Here is an 18,893-nt window from a genome sequence, read left to right on the forward strand (position 1 = left end):
GCCTGACACAAAAGCACCAAGGCTTGCAATGTTCAGACCGTGTGCCTGCTTGTCGGTAAAAGCATGTTAAGCCCTCTCCAGAATGCATTGAAAATGTCTGAAACAAGACAGGAAGAACATCAGACACACTTCACATGAAAGACATGCAGCCGCTGTGATGACTGATGAGGATTTTGCCATTCAGTAATACAATGTTTCGGGTTGGATTTGGTACAAAAACATCGCTGTTTTGAGGACTGTGTGTCATAAAAGCGAAACAACATAATGACACGGGCCCATTACACACGGTATTTAGAGATTAGACTAACACTGTGGTTTTGTGGTAAAAGTTGTACTGATGGTAACCATGTGTGCCAGAGGATGTACATACATAGACTGCGCTGACAAATAATTGGGTAATGGAGACCAACATACTTGATCTATGATGAAGTGCTGGCTGTTTTGTATGGGAACAGTGTTTATTATGATGAGCAATGATGAGTCATTGGCTCGTTTTGACCTGTAGTTTCATTCATTCAGAAACGGTGAATTAGTATACAGTACAGCCACATGCAACACATTCTGACTCCTGTCTCCTAAAATACGGATGCTTGGTCAGATGCCTTTGTTATTGTTATTGACGCTAGACCTTTAGCGTCATATAACCACAAAAGACAAGCGCATGAATGCTGACCATTGGCTGAGGTTGAGTAAAATTTCTTGGTAAGTCAATCAGTGGTAGAGTTTGGCGGTGAGGGAGAGACCGGTGAGAGACGAGTGCAATGAGGGCAAGTGGGACAAAGCAGAAAAAAGGTTTGGTTTTAGGGGTACTGAGTAAGTTAGAAATGCATACAATTATGGATCATCCATCAAATAAAACATAAACACATCATTGGTTGCTTGGTGTTTTAAGTGGGCTTGTGTCAAGACGCCGCTATGTAGGGATAGCCTACATAGGAATGCAAATTGCTACGAATGTGGGAAAACAACAATACGCACGCCCAAATTATAGCCATTGGCATTTGAAGTTGATGGCCCAAATTTGATTTCATGAGATGCTGATTGCCTGTTGCCCCAATGCTTTTGAGTTTTTGATTTTGATCGTCTATAGTGATATAGTGATATAGTAGTGTAGTCGTCACTTGCTTGTAGCTAACAGAACTTAGCATTTATTTTTAAAAAAGATAGTAACTGCGGTCACCATGAATGACGTGGATTATCTTCTACAACCGAAATTTTGGAGAAAGAAAATCTACCTTTTGAAAAAAAACTTGCACATCTCACTACCCACCAGCTGCAGAATATTTTTGTGAATCTGATTTAACATGGAGTGGTTCTTCACTAAAATATGGCTAACTGCTAGCTTAGCTTGTCAGAAAAGACACTTTCTTTAATCCCGTGAGTGTTATTCAGAGGGGATGCTACCTGGTCAAGCAGGCTTTTAGGTTTTCCAGCATCTTTCTGAGAGGATTACCAAACATAAAAGCAGCAGGAGAACACGGTGAAAATGGGCTCACTTGGCAGAGCAAACATAGCGACACCACATACAATTCATGGATTGAGCAGTATAACAGAAAGGTAAGGAGAAAAAGGTGTGTGTTAATGTAAAGTAGTTGCCCCACCATTTTTTCCCTCAAGAATCACCACTCTCTATGTATGTTTTATAGGGTATAGTTGTTTATATGTCATGGTTATGGACAGATAATGTTTAAATTAAGGTTGTGCTATCAACGTGACCTCTATCAGGGATTTTTGTAATAGTTTGTGTGCCTGGAGAAGATGAAACACATCCAGCAGACTCACTGTGGGCAATAACAAGTTGATACAATGTCATGTTTTTCATACTGTACATGGCGGTTTTTCTTTGAGTGTGCAAGTTTATTTGATGAGCAAGCAATTTGAGCATTTTCAGCAATGTATAATCACTACTATGTGACAACCTCTTATTATGACTCAAAGTGATTATTTTTTGAACTGAGCACAAATATTCATTCCCAGTCCAAAAAGCACGCACAATTGTTTACTTGCTTGCTTCAGCAACTATGCCTTTATTTACTCTGACATTTGAGTGTCAGTGATTGAGTCGGTGAGTTCTCTGACAGAGTTTGGTTTGCTTATCCGTGAATAGAGTGAAATATACTTTGTTGCAGTTATTATAAAGCTTTTTCATCCTCCATACACTCCTTGTAAATGTTTATTACTGCTCTGAAAACAGCACCCAACATGGAAAACACACAGGTTTAATACTTTTTTGGCCTTCGGTATTGTTTAAGGCCCAATGTGTAGGAATTTTTTTTCTTACTCTTTTCAAAGGCCTTTTTATTTTTCTGGGCAAAGAAGAAGACTCCTGTTCCTGAAATTTAGATTTTGAGTATGTATGGTCCTCCATGTTTCCTTCTTCAAACTTACAGTGGCCGGGATGCGACAATACCCATTAGCAGCATTAGCAACACCTGTGAGTTCATCTTGTGACAGCGAAAACACAAAAGGCAGAGTAATATGCACCGTATGTCCCTTACCAGCTAACACATTTCAAGATGGGGCATGGATACTGTATGTAGCATCTACCCCATTTCATACGAATGGAAATGTTAAATTTCAAGCCAAGAGGAATACTTGGAATTGATGGTGGTGGTGAATATTTATGAAAAAGACAAGTTTGTGAACGGGCAACACTGATTTTGATAATAAACAACTAAACATGTTACGAACTGGGCTTTTAAAGATGATTTTATATTTTAAAGTAACTTACAATAAATTGCAGTTGTTGAGAAAGATGAGAAAACTGGCAATACTATACAATTACAGTAAGCATTGTGGTTGAAAGGTTTGTCTCGTAGTGTTTGACTAATGAATAGCTAAATTGTAAGAGATGTGTATGTTTCCAGTGGGCTTGTAATTTGCATATTATGCATTGTAGCACAGTTACGTGAGTTGCGTGTTGCCACAAACACATGCCAGTAAGGCTTCCAGGAAGGATTTAGCCAGAACACTGTGATGTTTCAACACAGGGTTTTACTAACACAGTTTTGATTACATTGGTAGATGTGCACCACACCCATAGTCTTGGTTTGCCTCATGCTTGCCAACCGCTTATAGCTCCACTGGCGAGTGTAAGAGCAGATGACAGACACAGAACTCCACACAAGGTTGGTTTACAATAGTAGACAAAGACATTACTATTAAGACATTTTGTAGCTTTTGCTTACAGTCAAACTGGCCAGTCTCAAAGCAACACTTGTGTTACATCTGCAGCGCACATTAATCTTCATGTTGTGCTGTACTTACAGCATGGGCTTCTGTGTCAACGCTATATACATTTTCCTTTACAGACAAATAAACCTTAATGCAACTTAATGAAAATCCTCTGTGTAGGCCAAGAGTCTAATTTAATGAATATGTGTTGAAATGATTACCTTAATGTAATATAATTAGTGTGGATGCAAGGCTGTTCAGTTCAGTGTCACTCAATGCTCCGGCTGCCCCCCCCCCCCCCGAATGCTTCACTTAGGTAAAAGGGGAACTGTGCAGTTTTTTTATCTTAACTTATCTTAACTGAACCACTTGGAGTCATTGGAATGGTTATATATATTTTTTAGTTTAAGAGTGGTTGTCTCGCTCCCCCCTAGCGCCTGTGAGCGGAAAAACCACCCTTGCAACTTTCGGCCGGCAAGTCGCTACTCATCGTCAGGAAGTATCGCATGATATCAGGTCTTGCGATGTAACTAATTGCGGAACCGGCTAACCGGTAGCAATAGAGTTTTTCAGAGTTTTCACACAAAAAAGAAACAGAAAGCTAGGAAAGCATTGTTGGAGGAACAGAGGAAGAGGTTAACGGCAGACTGACCGAGGGAGGAATCAGACACTAGTAAACATAGGAGCTGCCAAATATCTATTCCAAAGCTGTAGGGGGAGCTCTATAGAGAAACCTTCTAGGAGAGTTAAATTGTTGATTGTTGAAATAGGAACATCTCATTTAGTAGCTTTGGCAGGAAGCAGGCAACAAGTGTGTGTGTGTGTGTGTGTGTCTGTGCTTCCTGACTCCAGAGTGTCTTAGGGTTGTCTTGTCTTCCTCTCCCTCAGCACCACGAGTAAACACAAAAGTCTGTCACAATACGCCGCGCTGTGTTTGTGTGCATGTGAAAATCGAGTGTTTGTGTGCGTATGTTTGAAGGTATGTGTAAGTGTGTGTTGCTTTATGTTGTGCAAAGGTGACAACTACAGAAACAGTCTAGACAACACAGATGCACCTAAAGAGAGTGAGAGATCTGTGGAGCCATAGGCCAATTAGATGCTGCAGTACTATGGAAGCTTGATGACACTCACACACATCACACACACACACATATAAGACTTTGGGGCTTGTACTCCATCATCTGTATAATTAAGGTGCTTTTCTCCTGAATATTTTAGTTTAAATGTCTCTGCAACAGCACAGCAACAGACCTGACTGTCTTCCAAATTAAGACTGCCACTCCAAGTGTGAAGCCATTATAAAGCATACACACACACACACACACACACACACACACACACACACACAAACACACTTAATTCACATGCTTGCTATCACCCGTATTTGTTCTCACATTTGGAACTGTATGCAAAATATACAGTACACACACACACATATATATATATATATATATATGTGTGTGTGTGTACTGTATATTTTGCATATATATATATATATATATATATATATATATATATATATATATATATAGTCTTTATTGACCATTAATAAGCCTCGCTGAAGGTAATTCAAATGTGCGTGTAATTAATAAACTGTGAGGTTTTGAACATGAATTATGTTGTTTCGCATTGTTTGTGAATATATTATGAAAGTAAATGAAAATGCAAAAACGGCATTTTGGTCACTCTGTAGTTATTTTAGAAGGCAAGTGCGTTGCTGCCAAGGTCTTATTTTGCAGATGATGCCCGACCTGGGTTACTTACTATTTTATCCTATCCTTCTACTGTACATGTATGCCTCCAAGGCACAAGCACATTGTGTGTGTGTGTGTGTGTGTGTGTGTGTGTGTGTGTGTGTGTGTGTGTGGGTGCGTGTGCGTGTGTGTGTTTGAATCTAATCCTATGGCAGATGGAGCAGGAATAATATCCAAGACAATACTGGCAGTGGGTACAGCAATGGGAGTGAGATTGGGGTTAAGACACTGTCCTTCGAAGATTGATGAGAGCTTATTACATGACGGATGTCTTCTTGTATAAGGACAGAACTCTTTCCCAGAAAACACAATACTTCCATTCGCTTTAGCTAATTATCTCAAGCAGTACTTGGCTGTGACTGTTATGTTGCAACACCATGAAATTTATTTATTATTGTTCCAGTGAAATTAGTGATTTAGTAATCTGCCGTTAAAAATAGTTTTTTCTTCATTAAATTACTTAATTTTCACACTTCAGGATCTAAACTTACTGCTGATTTCAATTCAAGGTGAGTTGCGGGCAAAGTTTTGTATATTAACAATAAGGAATGCAAAGTCCATGGATTTATATTCAGAGAACATAGAGCAAATGCATTAGTAGGTGGGTTTTAATGATTTACAACCAACCAAATACTTCTCTCCAAATCGGACTCTTAACAAGACTGTGTTGTGTTGTATTGTATGTGTGAGACCGACAGTCAGGCGAAAGAGACAGAGAGTTGCTGTCTGCTTGTTTGCATTTTTGTGTGTCTCCTTGTGACAAAACCTCAATGCCATCAATGAGACCAAATGTTGTTTCCTCCCTCTCTAATTACCAGCTCTTATGGTTTAGCCTTGTTTAGCTGTCCTCCAGTAAATAAACCTTCATGTCAGACTGTTTTGTTTCAGAGGATTTCTAAGTCCCATCTAGTTAAATGTCTGCTCTCAATCTCCAGCATGAACTGTGGGTATAGTGTAAGTAAGTCGTGATGTAACCTATAGCCTGCTCTGGTCAGCCTTTTCCAGGGAAAGATTTGGTTGTTTTGCATGAGCAACTATTTCCACCCTGAACAGACAAAGAAAACAAGCCCATCAACAGAAATCTTTCTTTCTTTCTTTCTTTTTTCTTTCTTTTGTCTTCATTTTGACTTTCCTTCTTTTCTTTAGGGTTTCTGACTAGTAGCTGATTTGAAATGAAAAATAAATTAAAAAATTAAACTTTCATATATACTTGTACGGCCTGCTGTTGGCTAACATTTGGAATACAGTATTGTAATGAAATATTTTATTACTACTTTTGCTTAAGTGAAGAACTTGAGAACTGCTTTCAGCACCGGGTTCTGTTCTGCAATGTCAGGGCTTTTCTCGGGGAATAACACAACTAACTTACATTGCTGTTGCTCACACAGACACAGGTGTGACCGGAGTTTCAAGCAATGTTCTTACCAAAGCAGAAACAAGCCTGTGAAAATACATTTTTGACCATAAATCATGGAAAACTATATGGGCTAGTGCAACTTTTTTTCCAGTTTTTACAGAATAACATTCTTTATTACGGTATGTAAAATTCTTCAAAAAGAGGGTGACATTTACTTCTTTAAAAATGGACTTTGTACTTTCATCCCTTTCTGTTGCAATATAGCAGAGAGAGAGAGAGAGAGAGAGAGAGAGAGAGAGAGAGAGAGAGAGAGAGAGAGAGAGAGAGAGAGAGAGAGAGAGAGAGAGAGAGAGAGAGAGAGAGAGAGAGAGAGAGAGAGAGAGAGAGAGAGACCCAGCTCAGTCCTACCAGAACGTCTCTCTGACGGCTATGAGGAGAATTTACCACATGAACCATGCATGACCTAATTAATCATGGGCGCAAATGCAGGAAATAGTGGAGCGTTTGATTTCTTTGTGTAAACATCTAGACACACTCAACCTGTCTTGTGTAAAGTACTTCAAAGCAATACTTTGGTAAAGTACAAGTATCTTACCAGAAATAAAGAAACACCTTGAGTGTGAACTCTGTTGTGGCTTCCTCGCAGTAAAGTATAATAGTCAGGTGTTTCCACACATTTTTTTAACATCAAATTCAAAGCCAGACATCAACAAAGACAAAAACAGAAAAACTGCGAGGAAGAATCTTTCACTCCAACGTACAAAATCATTTCTTACAAGTAATGAGTAACAAAGATGCTTAGGGCGAAATGTAGTGAAGTAAAAGTAAAAGTTTCCAGAAAAATAACTAATGACATAAAGTGCAGATACGTGAAAATTCTCCTTAAGGACAGTAACAAAGTATACATTACACCACATTGCACCGTCTCTACTACATGTTGGCTGTTAGTTTGTACATCCTTTCAATAAATAAATATTGTTTGCCTGTTTAAAGTTAGGGGGAAAAAATGGTGCTGTCTGACAAAGAAAGTACTGTGTGTAATGTTGTAGTATTGCTATAATGGTATAATGCACATATATTAATACACGAAAGGGCTTTAATTAGAACAATAACCAGGCCATTGTAATTTCCTTCAGTTTTACAATCCCCTGTAGACCGAAACTAAATAAAAGGACGAGGGAAAAGGGTGACGTGCGGTGGTGCTGGCGATGGTAAGAAAGCGTCCCTGGTATGATGTTTGGTGTGGGGGGATTGTGTTACATGCCAGCAGCCTGCTGGCTTCTCCTCCTTCTGTACGCTGTGAGTATGGAGGAATGTGCCGCCTGAGAACCACAGGGAGGAAGAGGGTACTGACAGCAAGCAGTAAACACAGCCGGCCGCTCTGTCTGTTTGTTTGTATGTTACTGTGCAAGAAGGCTAGGCCTTGGCAGCTTCAAAGCTGCTCCTAAACATCTGTTGTATGAGTTTGCAGCCCCATACAGCCATGTCAGGACACATCATGACTTACAATTGTGGCTCTAAATCAATATTTTCCTCCATCTCATACTGGATTGTTCCATTGGAAAGAGTTCAAGAATGGACAAGCGCTCATTGAGAAGAGGGAAAAAATGTTGGAGCGGAGACACGGGAGGGACCATCACATTTTTCCAATTCACCACAATCAGAAACAGATTTTCAACAATTAGTCAGAACTAACTTACAGGTTTATTGACCAAATAACACAGTGACAGTGCCCTTTAGACAACCAAAGGAAAACGTTTAGTACTGATAGGGTTTGACTGTCAGCATGAAGTTTCTTTTTATACCACACTACGATCATATTTATTAATACTGTACAATCAAAGTGCTTGACGTAACTTATTTCTTTGTTGATATTTCACTGTAATGCTGGATGTATTTTAATGTTCACTTGTTTTGAACGTTCATTTTTATGTTCATTTGCTAATCTTTAAAGTACTTTGAGCTGCATTTCTTGTAGGAAAAGGTAATGTAAACTTCCAGTATTTATAATATAGTCAATAGAATTTATAGTACTGACAGTTTACATGATTACAAACGCAGTTGTTTTTCAGAAAGCTCTCCATTGAAACTACATCCTTATATCTGTAAACTACGAGCCCAGAACGACCAGCCTTTGAATTGATTGTTAGCTGTGGAGCCTTTCATATTAATCTCTTTCACTGTGTAATAAGTGAATTAGTGGGATGTAGAAAATGATGTATGATGAAGGCTGGCACATCTAAAACCTACCGTAAATCCACATGCCACAGCCTCTTAATAATGTGGCCAGAGACCTCCCGGCGTCATACTTCACTGTATCCATTGACAACCTGAGACTAATACATTTTTCAGAGTAAGACTGTGCTCTGAATTTGCTGTTAAGTCATTTGTTCTAAAACATCTACAAGAAATTCATTGTAAAATGGCCCAGTTAATTTTAAAAGAACTTTTGCCAAATACATAAAACACTGAGCAAGACAAATAATAAAATCAAAAAAAGATTTTCTTCCTGAAAATGCAGCAGTGTTTAAAAGTAATGCACTACACATTTAGCCAGTTTTCATAATGCAGCATCTAATTTGCATAGGCTTGGACACATTTCCACAAATTTAGCAATGTTTTCTACCGTGTCGCAATGCTTTGTATAATTGTTTGTCTAAAAAAAAGAAGTTCATTAAGTTCATTCATTGGCAGCATAACATTAGCATTAGTTAAACTGGGATTTTTGGCACCCCACTCAGTTTCTTTCAGATTTGGAAAAATACCAACCATTCAAATACGCTCAATAAATTAGTTTTTCATCACAGGGAATATTTTGTCTTATTCAATTCGAGGGGAATTTTCTTTAGACGTGCATTTTATCTCTGAGTGGGACCTCCCGCTGCAGCCCACAGAACTACAAACTACATTCAGGAAATTAGAAAGTCAGTTTCTACAAATCCAAGTGTAGCTGTGTTGTTGGCTTTTATGTGCTGTGTCCTAACTTTTCCCATACGTCAGATGCCTTCCCAAACTCCTGCCTCCAACCCCCCACCACAACAGCTGGCGTCTCAGCGAGGGCCCTGACATTACACTGCCACCCCAGCCTTTCAGTGCGGATCAAGTATGTGAGGGGCCCCTAATGGCCCTAAGAATGCACACAGTAGACCCAAATACAAGATATGACATTCCAGTTGATGATCGGTAAAACTTTGGTAACATGGGAACAGTACAGATTTTTTAAAGATTTTGTGTCAAATCTGGATGACAGGATCCTGTTGGCTGTTCCAATTCCTTGATGTAAAGCAAGTGTCAATATTGGTTTTCTAAAAAAAACAATAGAAAAGACGTTCCTTGTGTAAATTTCTAAATCACAGGCCACTTTTTGCTGTTTTGCTTAAAACACGAGGTTCCTTTTGACTGTCCCACAGGCTTGTTTGAAAAAAGAAATGATTTAGTCTGTAAGTATATGATTGTTGGATCCTTGACTGATCCGTTCTAATTGTAATTGGGTCAAATAAAGCCTAATACTGATAATATGTGTGATAATAGGTAGGGCCCACATTTTCTGTTTATATATTTTATTTTAACAAATTTCCTCTCTGAATCAAGCAGAGAAAAACAATCGTTGGAAATATTTTTTGCAAATGTGATTGAATTACAGGTCACAGGAACATTATGGTGTTATACTATTTTGTTCTCAGATTAATTCCTAATATTCCTCTTAGATCCGGTTCTCAATTTTAGTAAATCAAATTTCAGTTTTGCATTGACGCAGGCTGCAAAATATGCTGAATAGCCGCTGCATGTGTCTTCCACGTCAAGAAGACGCCCGTGGTAAGGTGACCTGTGGTGAACCTGAGCGCTGTGTTTTTGCTGCCTGTCAGACTCTGTAGGACCCAGCGGAAAACTGCTCCAACCACAGGGAGACGGAGCAAGAGAGAGAGGGAGAAAGCTGAGTGGAGAGAAGACTCTCTCAGATCAGTCAGTGGCTTCATGGAGTTATGTACCTCTGATCCGCCGCCATGGATTGCAATCCGCGATCACTCCTTTTCATTTTACCTCTTTTATTGTCCTGCGTTATTCCTGCGTTTCCCATCATCTACCCCCCCAATGAAGGTACGTGAACTATCTGCGGACATTAGAGTGTCAGTGTGTGTGTGTGTGTGTGTGTGTGTATATGTGTGTGTGTGTACGTGTGTCTGTGCGCGTGTGTGTGTGTGCATGTGTTTGTTGCAAATGGTGCGCTACGGCGCCCATCGCTGGCAGTTGCAGTGCGCTCACTGCGTACTTGCTACTGTCCAAATTATAGTGAAAACAACAAGATGAGCCAAAGCGCGTGGAAGTGACACCGAGGATCACGGAGAGTCATGCTCCCTAACAGACAATATTTAAATAACTATCTTGAAAGTATGTCTGAAGCAAGGCAGACAGTGCAGCCCAGTTTGGGATATTCTCGCGAACTGGGGGGTTCATAGTTGTTTAAAGGGGGGATGGATGAATGGGAGCGACGGCGAGACAGCTCGCCAAAGCCCGTCGCAGAGTTCTTACGGGGCGAAGACATGTCAGGAAAACTCCGCGTGTCTGTGTTTCCTTAAAAGGTTTATGTTGATCCGTTTTTTATCCAAGAATCCATTTGGGATGTCCGCCCCAGTTCCAGTCACACCGATTTAAAGGCAATAGGTTAAATCGAAGATGAGCACAATCGCATTGTGCGTAAAACCGCGGATGTCTGTTTTTAGGGCTCTGACCTGAATCCATCCAAAACAGTTGACTTGTAGGCTGCTGTGGGCATCTTAGAAACCGTCCATTGTAAGTCATGCAAGGACTGTGTTTGACATTAAAACCGACGTTTCATTAAACCTGGGAAATACGGTAATGTAAGGACGACTTAATGTCACCTATCCAGTGCCGTTTCCGGCCACTTCTCCAATCATTCTAAGCATGTGGCGATATTTAGAAACCCGGCAGAATAAGCCAGAGCGGTCCACTTTCTGTAGCCGCTTCGTCCAGCATGTGAAACTGCGGCGAAAGCACGCGAGCAGTCTCCTTCTTTACTTGCACAATTGTTGAACTATTTTATTTACTTATTTTAACATTTTTTCTTCTTCTTTGAAATGCATCGCGACTTTTACGCCCTGTGGTCAACACTTTTCATGGTGTAAGTCTTTTTTTGTAGAGGGTCAAAGTAGAAAAGAAAGGCACGCGCGTGCCGAAGGTGCTGTGAGTTCTCTAAAGGGTTAAAATGCGCACAGGCACGGGATACTACATTTGGGCAATGCTTTGGGTCAGTTGTCTAAAAAGACCGAACTCACAATAACAGTCATCAATGTTAAGGAATAAAGAAAATAGATACTCAGTGTTTGAATAGAGCATATAATATAGAGATAGTTGTGTTATTCTGAAATGGAGCTTCACATAGAAGAATATATTAATTAGGTTTGAGTCATTTAAATCGGAATTACGTGTTCTTATATGAACCTGAATGAGCCTTTAGTAGGTGTAAGTAATTAAATCTAACTTCCTGATCCTTCTGCCGCCCATGTCAGAGAACTGTGAGGAAAGTAACTCATGAGTTAGTCTATAGGTCAAAAGAGCAGACTTCATATCTATCAGAATCATTCTAAACGGAAAGTTCCCCAGAACACACTTCTGACCTCGAATAAACCATAGATTGTGTTGTTTGCGTTGAGTTCCACGCGGACGAGGTCTCCTGCCACTCCAGCTGACCGTCACAGGCCACTAAAGCTTGTGGAATTTCCATTTCCTCTCAAACTATTTGTCTAATTAATTGAAGTTATTTTCTGAGTTTAAACCGAAAACCTAAATCTGTCTTCCAAACGAAAATGTTTGTTGTACTTGCTATTCATTCAACAGAAAAAGAAAATGAAATCCTTGTTTAAAATTGTGTCGTTTTGTATACGCCACGTCATGTGTGAAGCAGAGAGCGCAGCCCTGCTCAGGAGTTTATATGATTATTGACATGGAAGCATGAGGGGACGAGTTGGAAATCTGGAAAATTGCTCAAATCTGGAAATGTGACTGTGTCGTTTTGTGTTTTTACCTGTTAAATAGTCAGGTTTGAAATAGTTTAATAAGGTATAAAGCTGATTGATATTTAGCTGGGGCGTCCTCAGCACTGAAAAAAGAAACAAACCCACATAAAATACACATCCTCTGACAAAATATACAGCAGTCTGCTGGTCAGAGTGTGTGTGTGTGTGTGTGTGTGAGAGAGAGAGAGAGAGGGAGAGAGAGAGAGTGGGAGAAAGAGACATAGAGATGGAAAGATAAAGAGATAAGTCAAAAGTGGTATGCACAAAGTGGAAAAGGAGAGAGAGACCTCTATATCCAATTAAATTCCTCTTTCCAAGACATCAATCTGCCAGAGAGTGTCAGTATCGAGCCGCTTCGTCTCCGTATTGTATATAAATTCATACAGACTGCTAAACCGCAAATTTGACCCAATAACAGGACAAACACACGATGAACCAGTAGAGAGATGCGTCTTTTGTCGGTTGAAACGTTTACCATAGTTGGCACAAATGGATCGTCTTGCTTTATGAATGTGATCATGCTCCGCTGTCCAGCCTCAATCTAAGGTCATATTAAACAGCCTGGTTGTCAGAGCTGAAGGAACAAAGAACATAAATACATTACAGAGTTATAAACTCAGTGGGAAGCCACATTTCTCCTCATGGATTAAAATAAAGCAGAGGACGCTGAAACTTTGACTAGTGGAGCAGATCTGAGACTTATTCACTCACTGGTTCGTAAAAGTCACATTAAAGTTGCTAAACGGGCCAGTCATTGTTTAATCATTTTTTAAAATTATAGCCATGCTTTTAAATCGACACAATGACAAACGTGCCAAATGATATAACCTACAGGTCAGTGACCAAATGAGTCAAGAATAAAGTTATTCTAGCCTTAATTTCCATGCCGACAGGCAGCTGCTGATCACATCTAAACGCGCAGCAAATTATCAAAAAGGACTCTTAAATTAACAAAGTTGCCTGTTAGAAAAATCGATGGTCAGAAAAGGATCTGCTGTTAATTTGACACGTTGTTGTGGTTTATATCAGTGAATTAAATAAAGGCTTGATTTTGACAACGTGTAGACTCTGTGGGACTTTTCTTATTAATGGAATAAATAAATAATTTACACAGGCCTAAAACTTAAAGAAAAAAATGTTTTTCAAACTTTGGACGGGACGATATAAATATTGTTTTATTATTTGTTATTTTCCTCATCATTTTGTAAGGCACCAGAGTTCTAGTCCTATTTCTTGTAATCCACTGTTCCATTTCTTCACCGTGCCTCCACCCAAAAGAAAAAATAACAAGACTGTGTGGCTTTTATTCGGTCCTAATGATCTTGTATAAAACTTTGGGGCAAAGTGGAGGAAGACAGAGGAAATCCCTGAGACAAGCATCTAGTGGCGCACATTCAAGCAAACTTTGGGCGTAAAGCCATATGAGATATTGTTAGAAAATATTTCCCCCCCATATTTAATCGAAAAATAAATAAATAAAGTTGTTAGTTGCTTTTGATGTGGTGCGGCGTATCCCTTTGAGCGCGTACGTGGTGTGATGTTGGCCCGTTGCGGGGCGTCGGGAGGCCTCGGGTATTTTTATCCGGCGGTAGGGAGGCTTGGCCCCGCGAGCCCGGCGCAGCAGTCCCGCTGGGACCGATGGGCGTTTGTGAGCGATGGTACCTTTCAGAGGTGCTATAAATGTGCTTATACATGCCCCTTCTTTAAAAATAAACCCTGTTTCTCTACATATACGTTTGGCCTATATATGTGTTGGTCAGAGATTGAACTGTGGATGGAGAGTGCCATCTTCATGTTGACATCATGTGTTTTAAGCTTCAGATGTAGATACAACAATATGGTTTGTGTGTTTGTTTCTGTGCATCAGTTTGCATATGTAGGGATGTAATAAATTAGCCTATGTGTGCAGGAGTGCTGTCTGTGCATTTATGTGTGTTTAAGTCAATGTGTGTAGTCACAAGGTATATAAGCACAAGGTAAGGGTATAAGAAAGAAAGAATGAAAGAAAGAAAGAAAGAAAGAGGGGAATGGGGGCAGAGGGGTTGGGCAAGCAGCAGCAACATCAGACAGAGCGACTTTGCACTTGAATAATTCATAATGGGAGGTGAACACTTCACCCTTTAACACAGACACAAGTCGCCTTGCTTTGCCTGCACTGCGGCCTGCCAACCTTCAGATGCCCAGAGCCAAGCTGCAAAGACAAAGCCCTTTCCACTTTGTTCACAACTAGATTGGAGGTATTAGAAGAACATGTGCATGCTACTTTCCTATTCTATTCTGTTCTTTTCTATTCTGAGTGGAGTGACTTAGTCCAGATGGAAGGATCTCCGCTTTACTGATCAAAGCCATGTGTTGATTCTAGACCAGCGACAGCTTCTTCTTCTTCCTGCTCTTATCAGACATTTTAATAGTGTCTGAGATTACCTTTCCGCGTAGCAAATTAGTTTTATATATCATCATATTTTACCAGAAGTGAGGGACTATTGAGTTCAAGTTTTTGCTAGAGAGTCATGGTTAACTTAGCTGTTAAATGATGAGAACATAGACATCAAAATAACCCTGTACGTCTTTGCTCCAATGTTTCATGTTAATATTTCAACATCTGCTATGCCAAGCGATAGTAGGTCACTAGCAAGTTAAAGACAGGGAGAATTACACTGCTGTGTGACAAGTCTCTAATTGTATTTGCAAGGTGCTCATTAGAATTTCTGCCGGGGTGATACAATACACCCACTCCCACACCCCCATTCATGCAGTCCCGTCAGTTTGTGAAACCTCGCAGGGCACTCTGGTTGCCTGTGGCGTGATAGGGTCTTCTCATACTTCCGCTTGGTCAGGGTCAGTTTATGTGTGTGGGTGTTTAATGTTGGCCTATAGGTATGTGTTTATATATTGATTCACCTGTTTCAACCCCGTGTGATGTTATGCTCCCTCCCAGACAGGCTGGCTCAGTTTGCTATTAATACTCCTAGTTCCCGTTCAGAGACACTCCCTGACGGGGCAGGGGCTATATGCTTGGCTGACGCTAGTTTGCCAACCGACTGTGTGTGTGTGTGTGTGTGTGTGTGTGTGTTTGTGTGTGGGAGGGAGGGAGCGATTGTCAGCAAATGTTTGTGTATGCTCATATTTTGTGTCCGCTTTGAGTACACATTTGCAAGAATTTGTGCATGTTTTGGTGAGAATCTGAACGAGTGTATGCATGTGTGTGTTTGTGTGTGTGTGTATAAGTGGATCTGTAAATGCTTTTATTTTGAGGGTGGCTACGTGTTCATCTATATGGTACATTTTAGTACAAATAGCTACATGTTTTACATTGTGTGTTTACTCCTCTAGTTTTTCAAAAGGGGGACATATTTTAGTGTGATTTTGTGTTTTTGTAACTATATGCACTGTGCTTGTGCTTATGCATGGCAGTGTGTGTGTGTGGGTGCTGATTTCCCCAGCCCTAGTGCAGCTGGAGGGGGCTATTTCTTCCTGTGATATGACTGCCGTCTAATTTTCTGCTCTCAAATTCCCCAGCTCGGCTCAATTTGAGTGGTGGGCTCGGCTCGTTGAGAAATGTAAATTGGAAGCAATGGCCCTGAATGCTGAGCTGCTATTATCTGACATGAACAGATAGCTTCATTAGACTCTAATAGGAATGTGTCTACTGCCACTCAACTGGCTGAGTGGCTTAGCATGGCTGCAGCTCAGGTGAGCCTCAATTTAGTAGATTTTTTAGCCTGGAATTTGAAAATACGTCTCTTCTCTGTCTGTGTGTGTGTGTGTGTGTGTGTGTGTGTAGATGTGTTTGTTCCTTTCTGCGCTTTCCCTTTCAGTGTTCTTTTTTTGCCATGCTGGCTGATAGTTATCAGACTTGTCTGAAGAAAATGATGATTTCCATCCCAACCTTTATTCTAGTGTGAAACAACAATTAATTCAAAGAGCAGCAAAATCACTTTTCTCTGCAAATGTAGTTGTGAGGGGTAAATCTTTCTTGGCTAAAATTGTGCCACAGCAGTCATTCACGACTCACAAATACTATCTTTGGCTGTCTTGGGAGATGTGTACACTCTTGCTTATTAAAGCTTTGCATGGGAGCGTACAGGGAGATTGTAGTCCTCATATTTTCAGAGTGAATAGAGTTACAGCTGGAGGGCCTGACTACACTGCTTCTTCACTTTGTTGTGTATGTGTGCACTCACTTGGGTACATATTTGTGTCTCTGTGTGTACACTTGTTTATGTGTGTTGAGCTGTGGACTGATTTGCTCTCAGCAGGATGAGGAAGAGGCTGAGTCAGTTTCAGGTTCAAACTTTAGGGCGAGACCATTGGAATGGTGGGACATTATTGTTTTACCATCTGTTTGCACTAGATGCAGGTCACTTAGTGTGCAGGTTAGCAATGGCAGCGACATATAAATCTTAATACATACTGTATAAATCTGTGATCTTTTTTTGGATACGTCAAAATTGCATAAAATGAGTTATGCAATCTGTAAACATAACTCATTTACTTTAGAATCACTTTTAAAATGTTGTCCCCAACAACTTTGAAAAGCCCCTTTTAGAATGCTCAGTACTAAAAAAAGACAAACAACACTAAAAATCTTTCTTAAAACATGCACAAACAAGAATGACGACAACCATGGTTGTATCACCATTTATCACACTTTTGCCCACTTAGTTTTTCAGTTTGTTTCTTCTTTACACTACAAATAAAAAATTAAAGCTTGTTCATATTCTCTGTTTGGGAAACAGAATGAAAGAGAATAACAATTTTACTGAAAAGGTAATTAATTTAAATGAATATAGACAACTTATTGTCGTTAGTTTTATTGAAGCCACATGGACAGTTGCTTCCCGCTATTCTAATCAAAGTGCAAGTATTCACAAGCTGTAGTTATTGTTTCAAGATTGAACCCAAATAAAATCTGGTGCCAAAATGTAGTGATAGTTTGCCCATTGAAGTGGAGAATCCATACAGCACAAGGCTGCCTTCACATTCCTTACTCCATATGTCATGGTCCATACTGACAGTTGTATTCAATGCCAATAATTCACACCACAGCCATTGGTACATACTAAGAATAGACAACGTTGAAGCTCATGTCTTCTGTGCTTAAGGAAGACACTTTGTGGTAGAGTGGATTGAGCATTATCTGTTTATGTGTGCATAGACGTGACCGATTTACTCTGAAGACGTGGTCAATATAAAAAGTGCGTTTGCCAGAAAGATCCAACACCAAAATAGCTCTCTGCTCCACCACAAATCCTGACATGGTGGCTACTTTGGCACCATATGAATCCCAAAGTCTTAACTTGCACCATCATGCAAATGGAGCTCCTTGTCTGATTTGCCATATTCCATCTATTAGACACGGATTTCCCTCTCTGCATCCTGGTTTCTGTTTTTTGTGAATCAATTCTTGGCAGGACAAACATAACATTGTATGTGAATTTATTTTAAATGGAGTTATTTTTTGTTTTCAGTGCCAGTCACATTCTGACCACATCAGGAACTGCTGATTGCCTCTGAATTAACATTTGATACAGTGCTTTACCTGGTGACAGTTCAATCACTACGGGTGTGGTGGGACGGGTTTTTCCATGGATCAAAAGCATAAGACTTGAAAATGAAACGCTTCTTGTTTTTTAGTTTTTTTCAAATGTTGAAATGAAGAGTTTAGTCCAATATATCTTCAGGATATTTGTGCAGAATCTATAGTTTGCCTGACTAACTCCTGCATGCTGCTTTAGACGGCAAGACAAGAAAGCCGGCTCTTACCATTGGTTAGCATAGGATATGTAGCATGTGTGTGTGTGTGTGTGTGTGTGTGTGTGTGTGTGTGTGTGTGTGTGTGTGTGTGCGTGTGAGTGGCAGCTGAGCAAATAAAGTCATGATGAGTGGTTGAGGTTGGGGATCTCTCCGGTAGGATTAGATGAAACTAATTGGGGCTAACAAGGCCTAGACACTCATATGTTCTCTTTGTTTTTCCTCTCTTTCTCTTCCTCACCACAGTCAACCTGTTAGATTCTAAAGCAAGCCAAGGGGAGTTGGGATGGATTTCCTACCCATTGCACGGGGTGAGTAACCTCTTTCTCTACATTTACCCACACCGTGTCTTAACATGCCTATGTAATGGGGGCACATCCACCAAAATCAATTGGATGTTGGATTCAACCCCACACCACATTAAATCAGGATTTTCCAACTCCTGTGGCTCTCACTGTGTTATGTTGACCCAATGAGCCATGTGCAGATTAACCCACTTTTCTTTAGACGTTTTTTTTTGTCCATTCTCCGTCTCTTAGGTTAAAGGTTAAGCATTCGGAGCTTGCCATATGGTCAAGATACTTAAGGGAAAATGTAATGCTTGTATGCGCGGTGCTGTGTGTATTTAAGTGTGCATGTGTTTAAAGAAAGATTAAAGCATTAAAGGATTTTAGGTTGTAGACACAAAATCATCCACACAAGAATTTTGATAGGCTTACTCATTTTTTGGTAAATATTAACCAGAGATAGCGTTACCTGCTGTTGCATGTACACATTGTAATTCCATTGTTGAGATTTCACTTGTTAATCCATTTCTTC

At 40.0% G+C, this 18,893-nt stretch overlaps 1 protein-coding gene across 7 annotated transcripts in view; it reads left to right on the forward strand.

Moving 5' to 3' along the window:
- Positions 1-10,198: 10,198 nt before the first annotated feature.
- epha3 (eph receptor A3) overlaps positions 10,199-18,893 on the forward strand; it is a 96,824-nt gene continuing 88,129 nt past the window's right edge. For 4 of the 7 annotated variants that reach the window (XM_034885109.1, XM_034885104.1, XM_034885105.1 and 1 more), the window contains exons 1-2: positions 10,205-10,383; positions 18,321-18,385. In XM_034885109.1, the coding sequence (XP_034741000.1) occupies positions 10,290-10,383; positions 18,321-18,385 (159 nt within the window). In that variant the 5' untranslated portion in view covers positions 10,205-10,289. Of the gene's footprint in view, positions 10,384-18,320; positions 18,386-18,893 lie in introns of all 7 variants that reach the window. The other 3 variants (XM_034885106.1, XM_034885107.1, XM_034885110.1) reach the window with 1 other exon arrangement.

Source organism: Etheostoma cragini, chromosome 11 (assembly GCF_013103735.1).
Source record: "Etheostoma cragini isolate CJK2018 chromosome 11, CSU_Ecrag_1.0, whole genome shotgun sequence".
In the NCBI taxonomy this organism is placed as follows: domain Eukaryota; kingdom Metazoa; phylum Chordata; class Actinopteri; order Perciformes; family Percidae; genus Etheostoma; species Etheostoma cragini.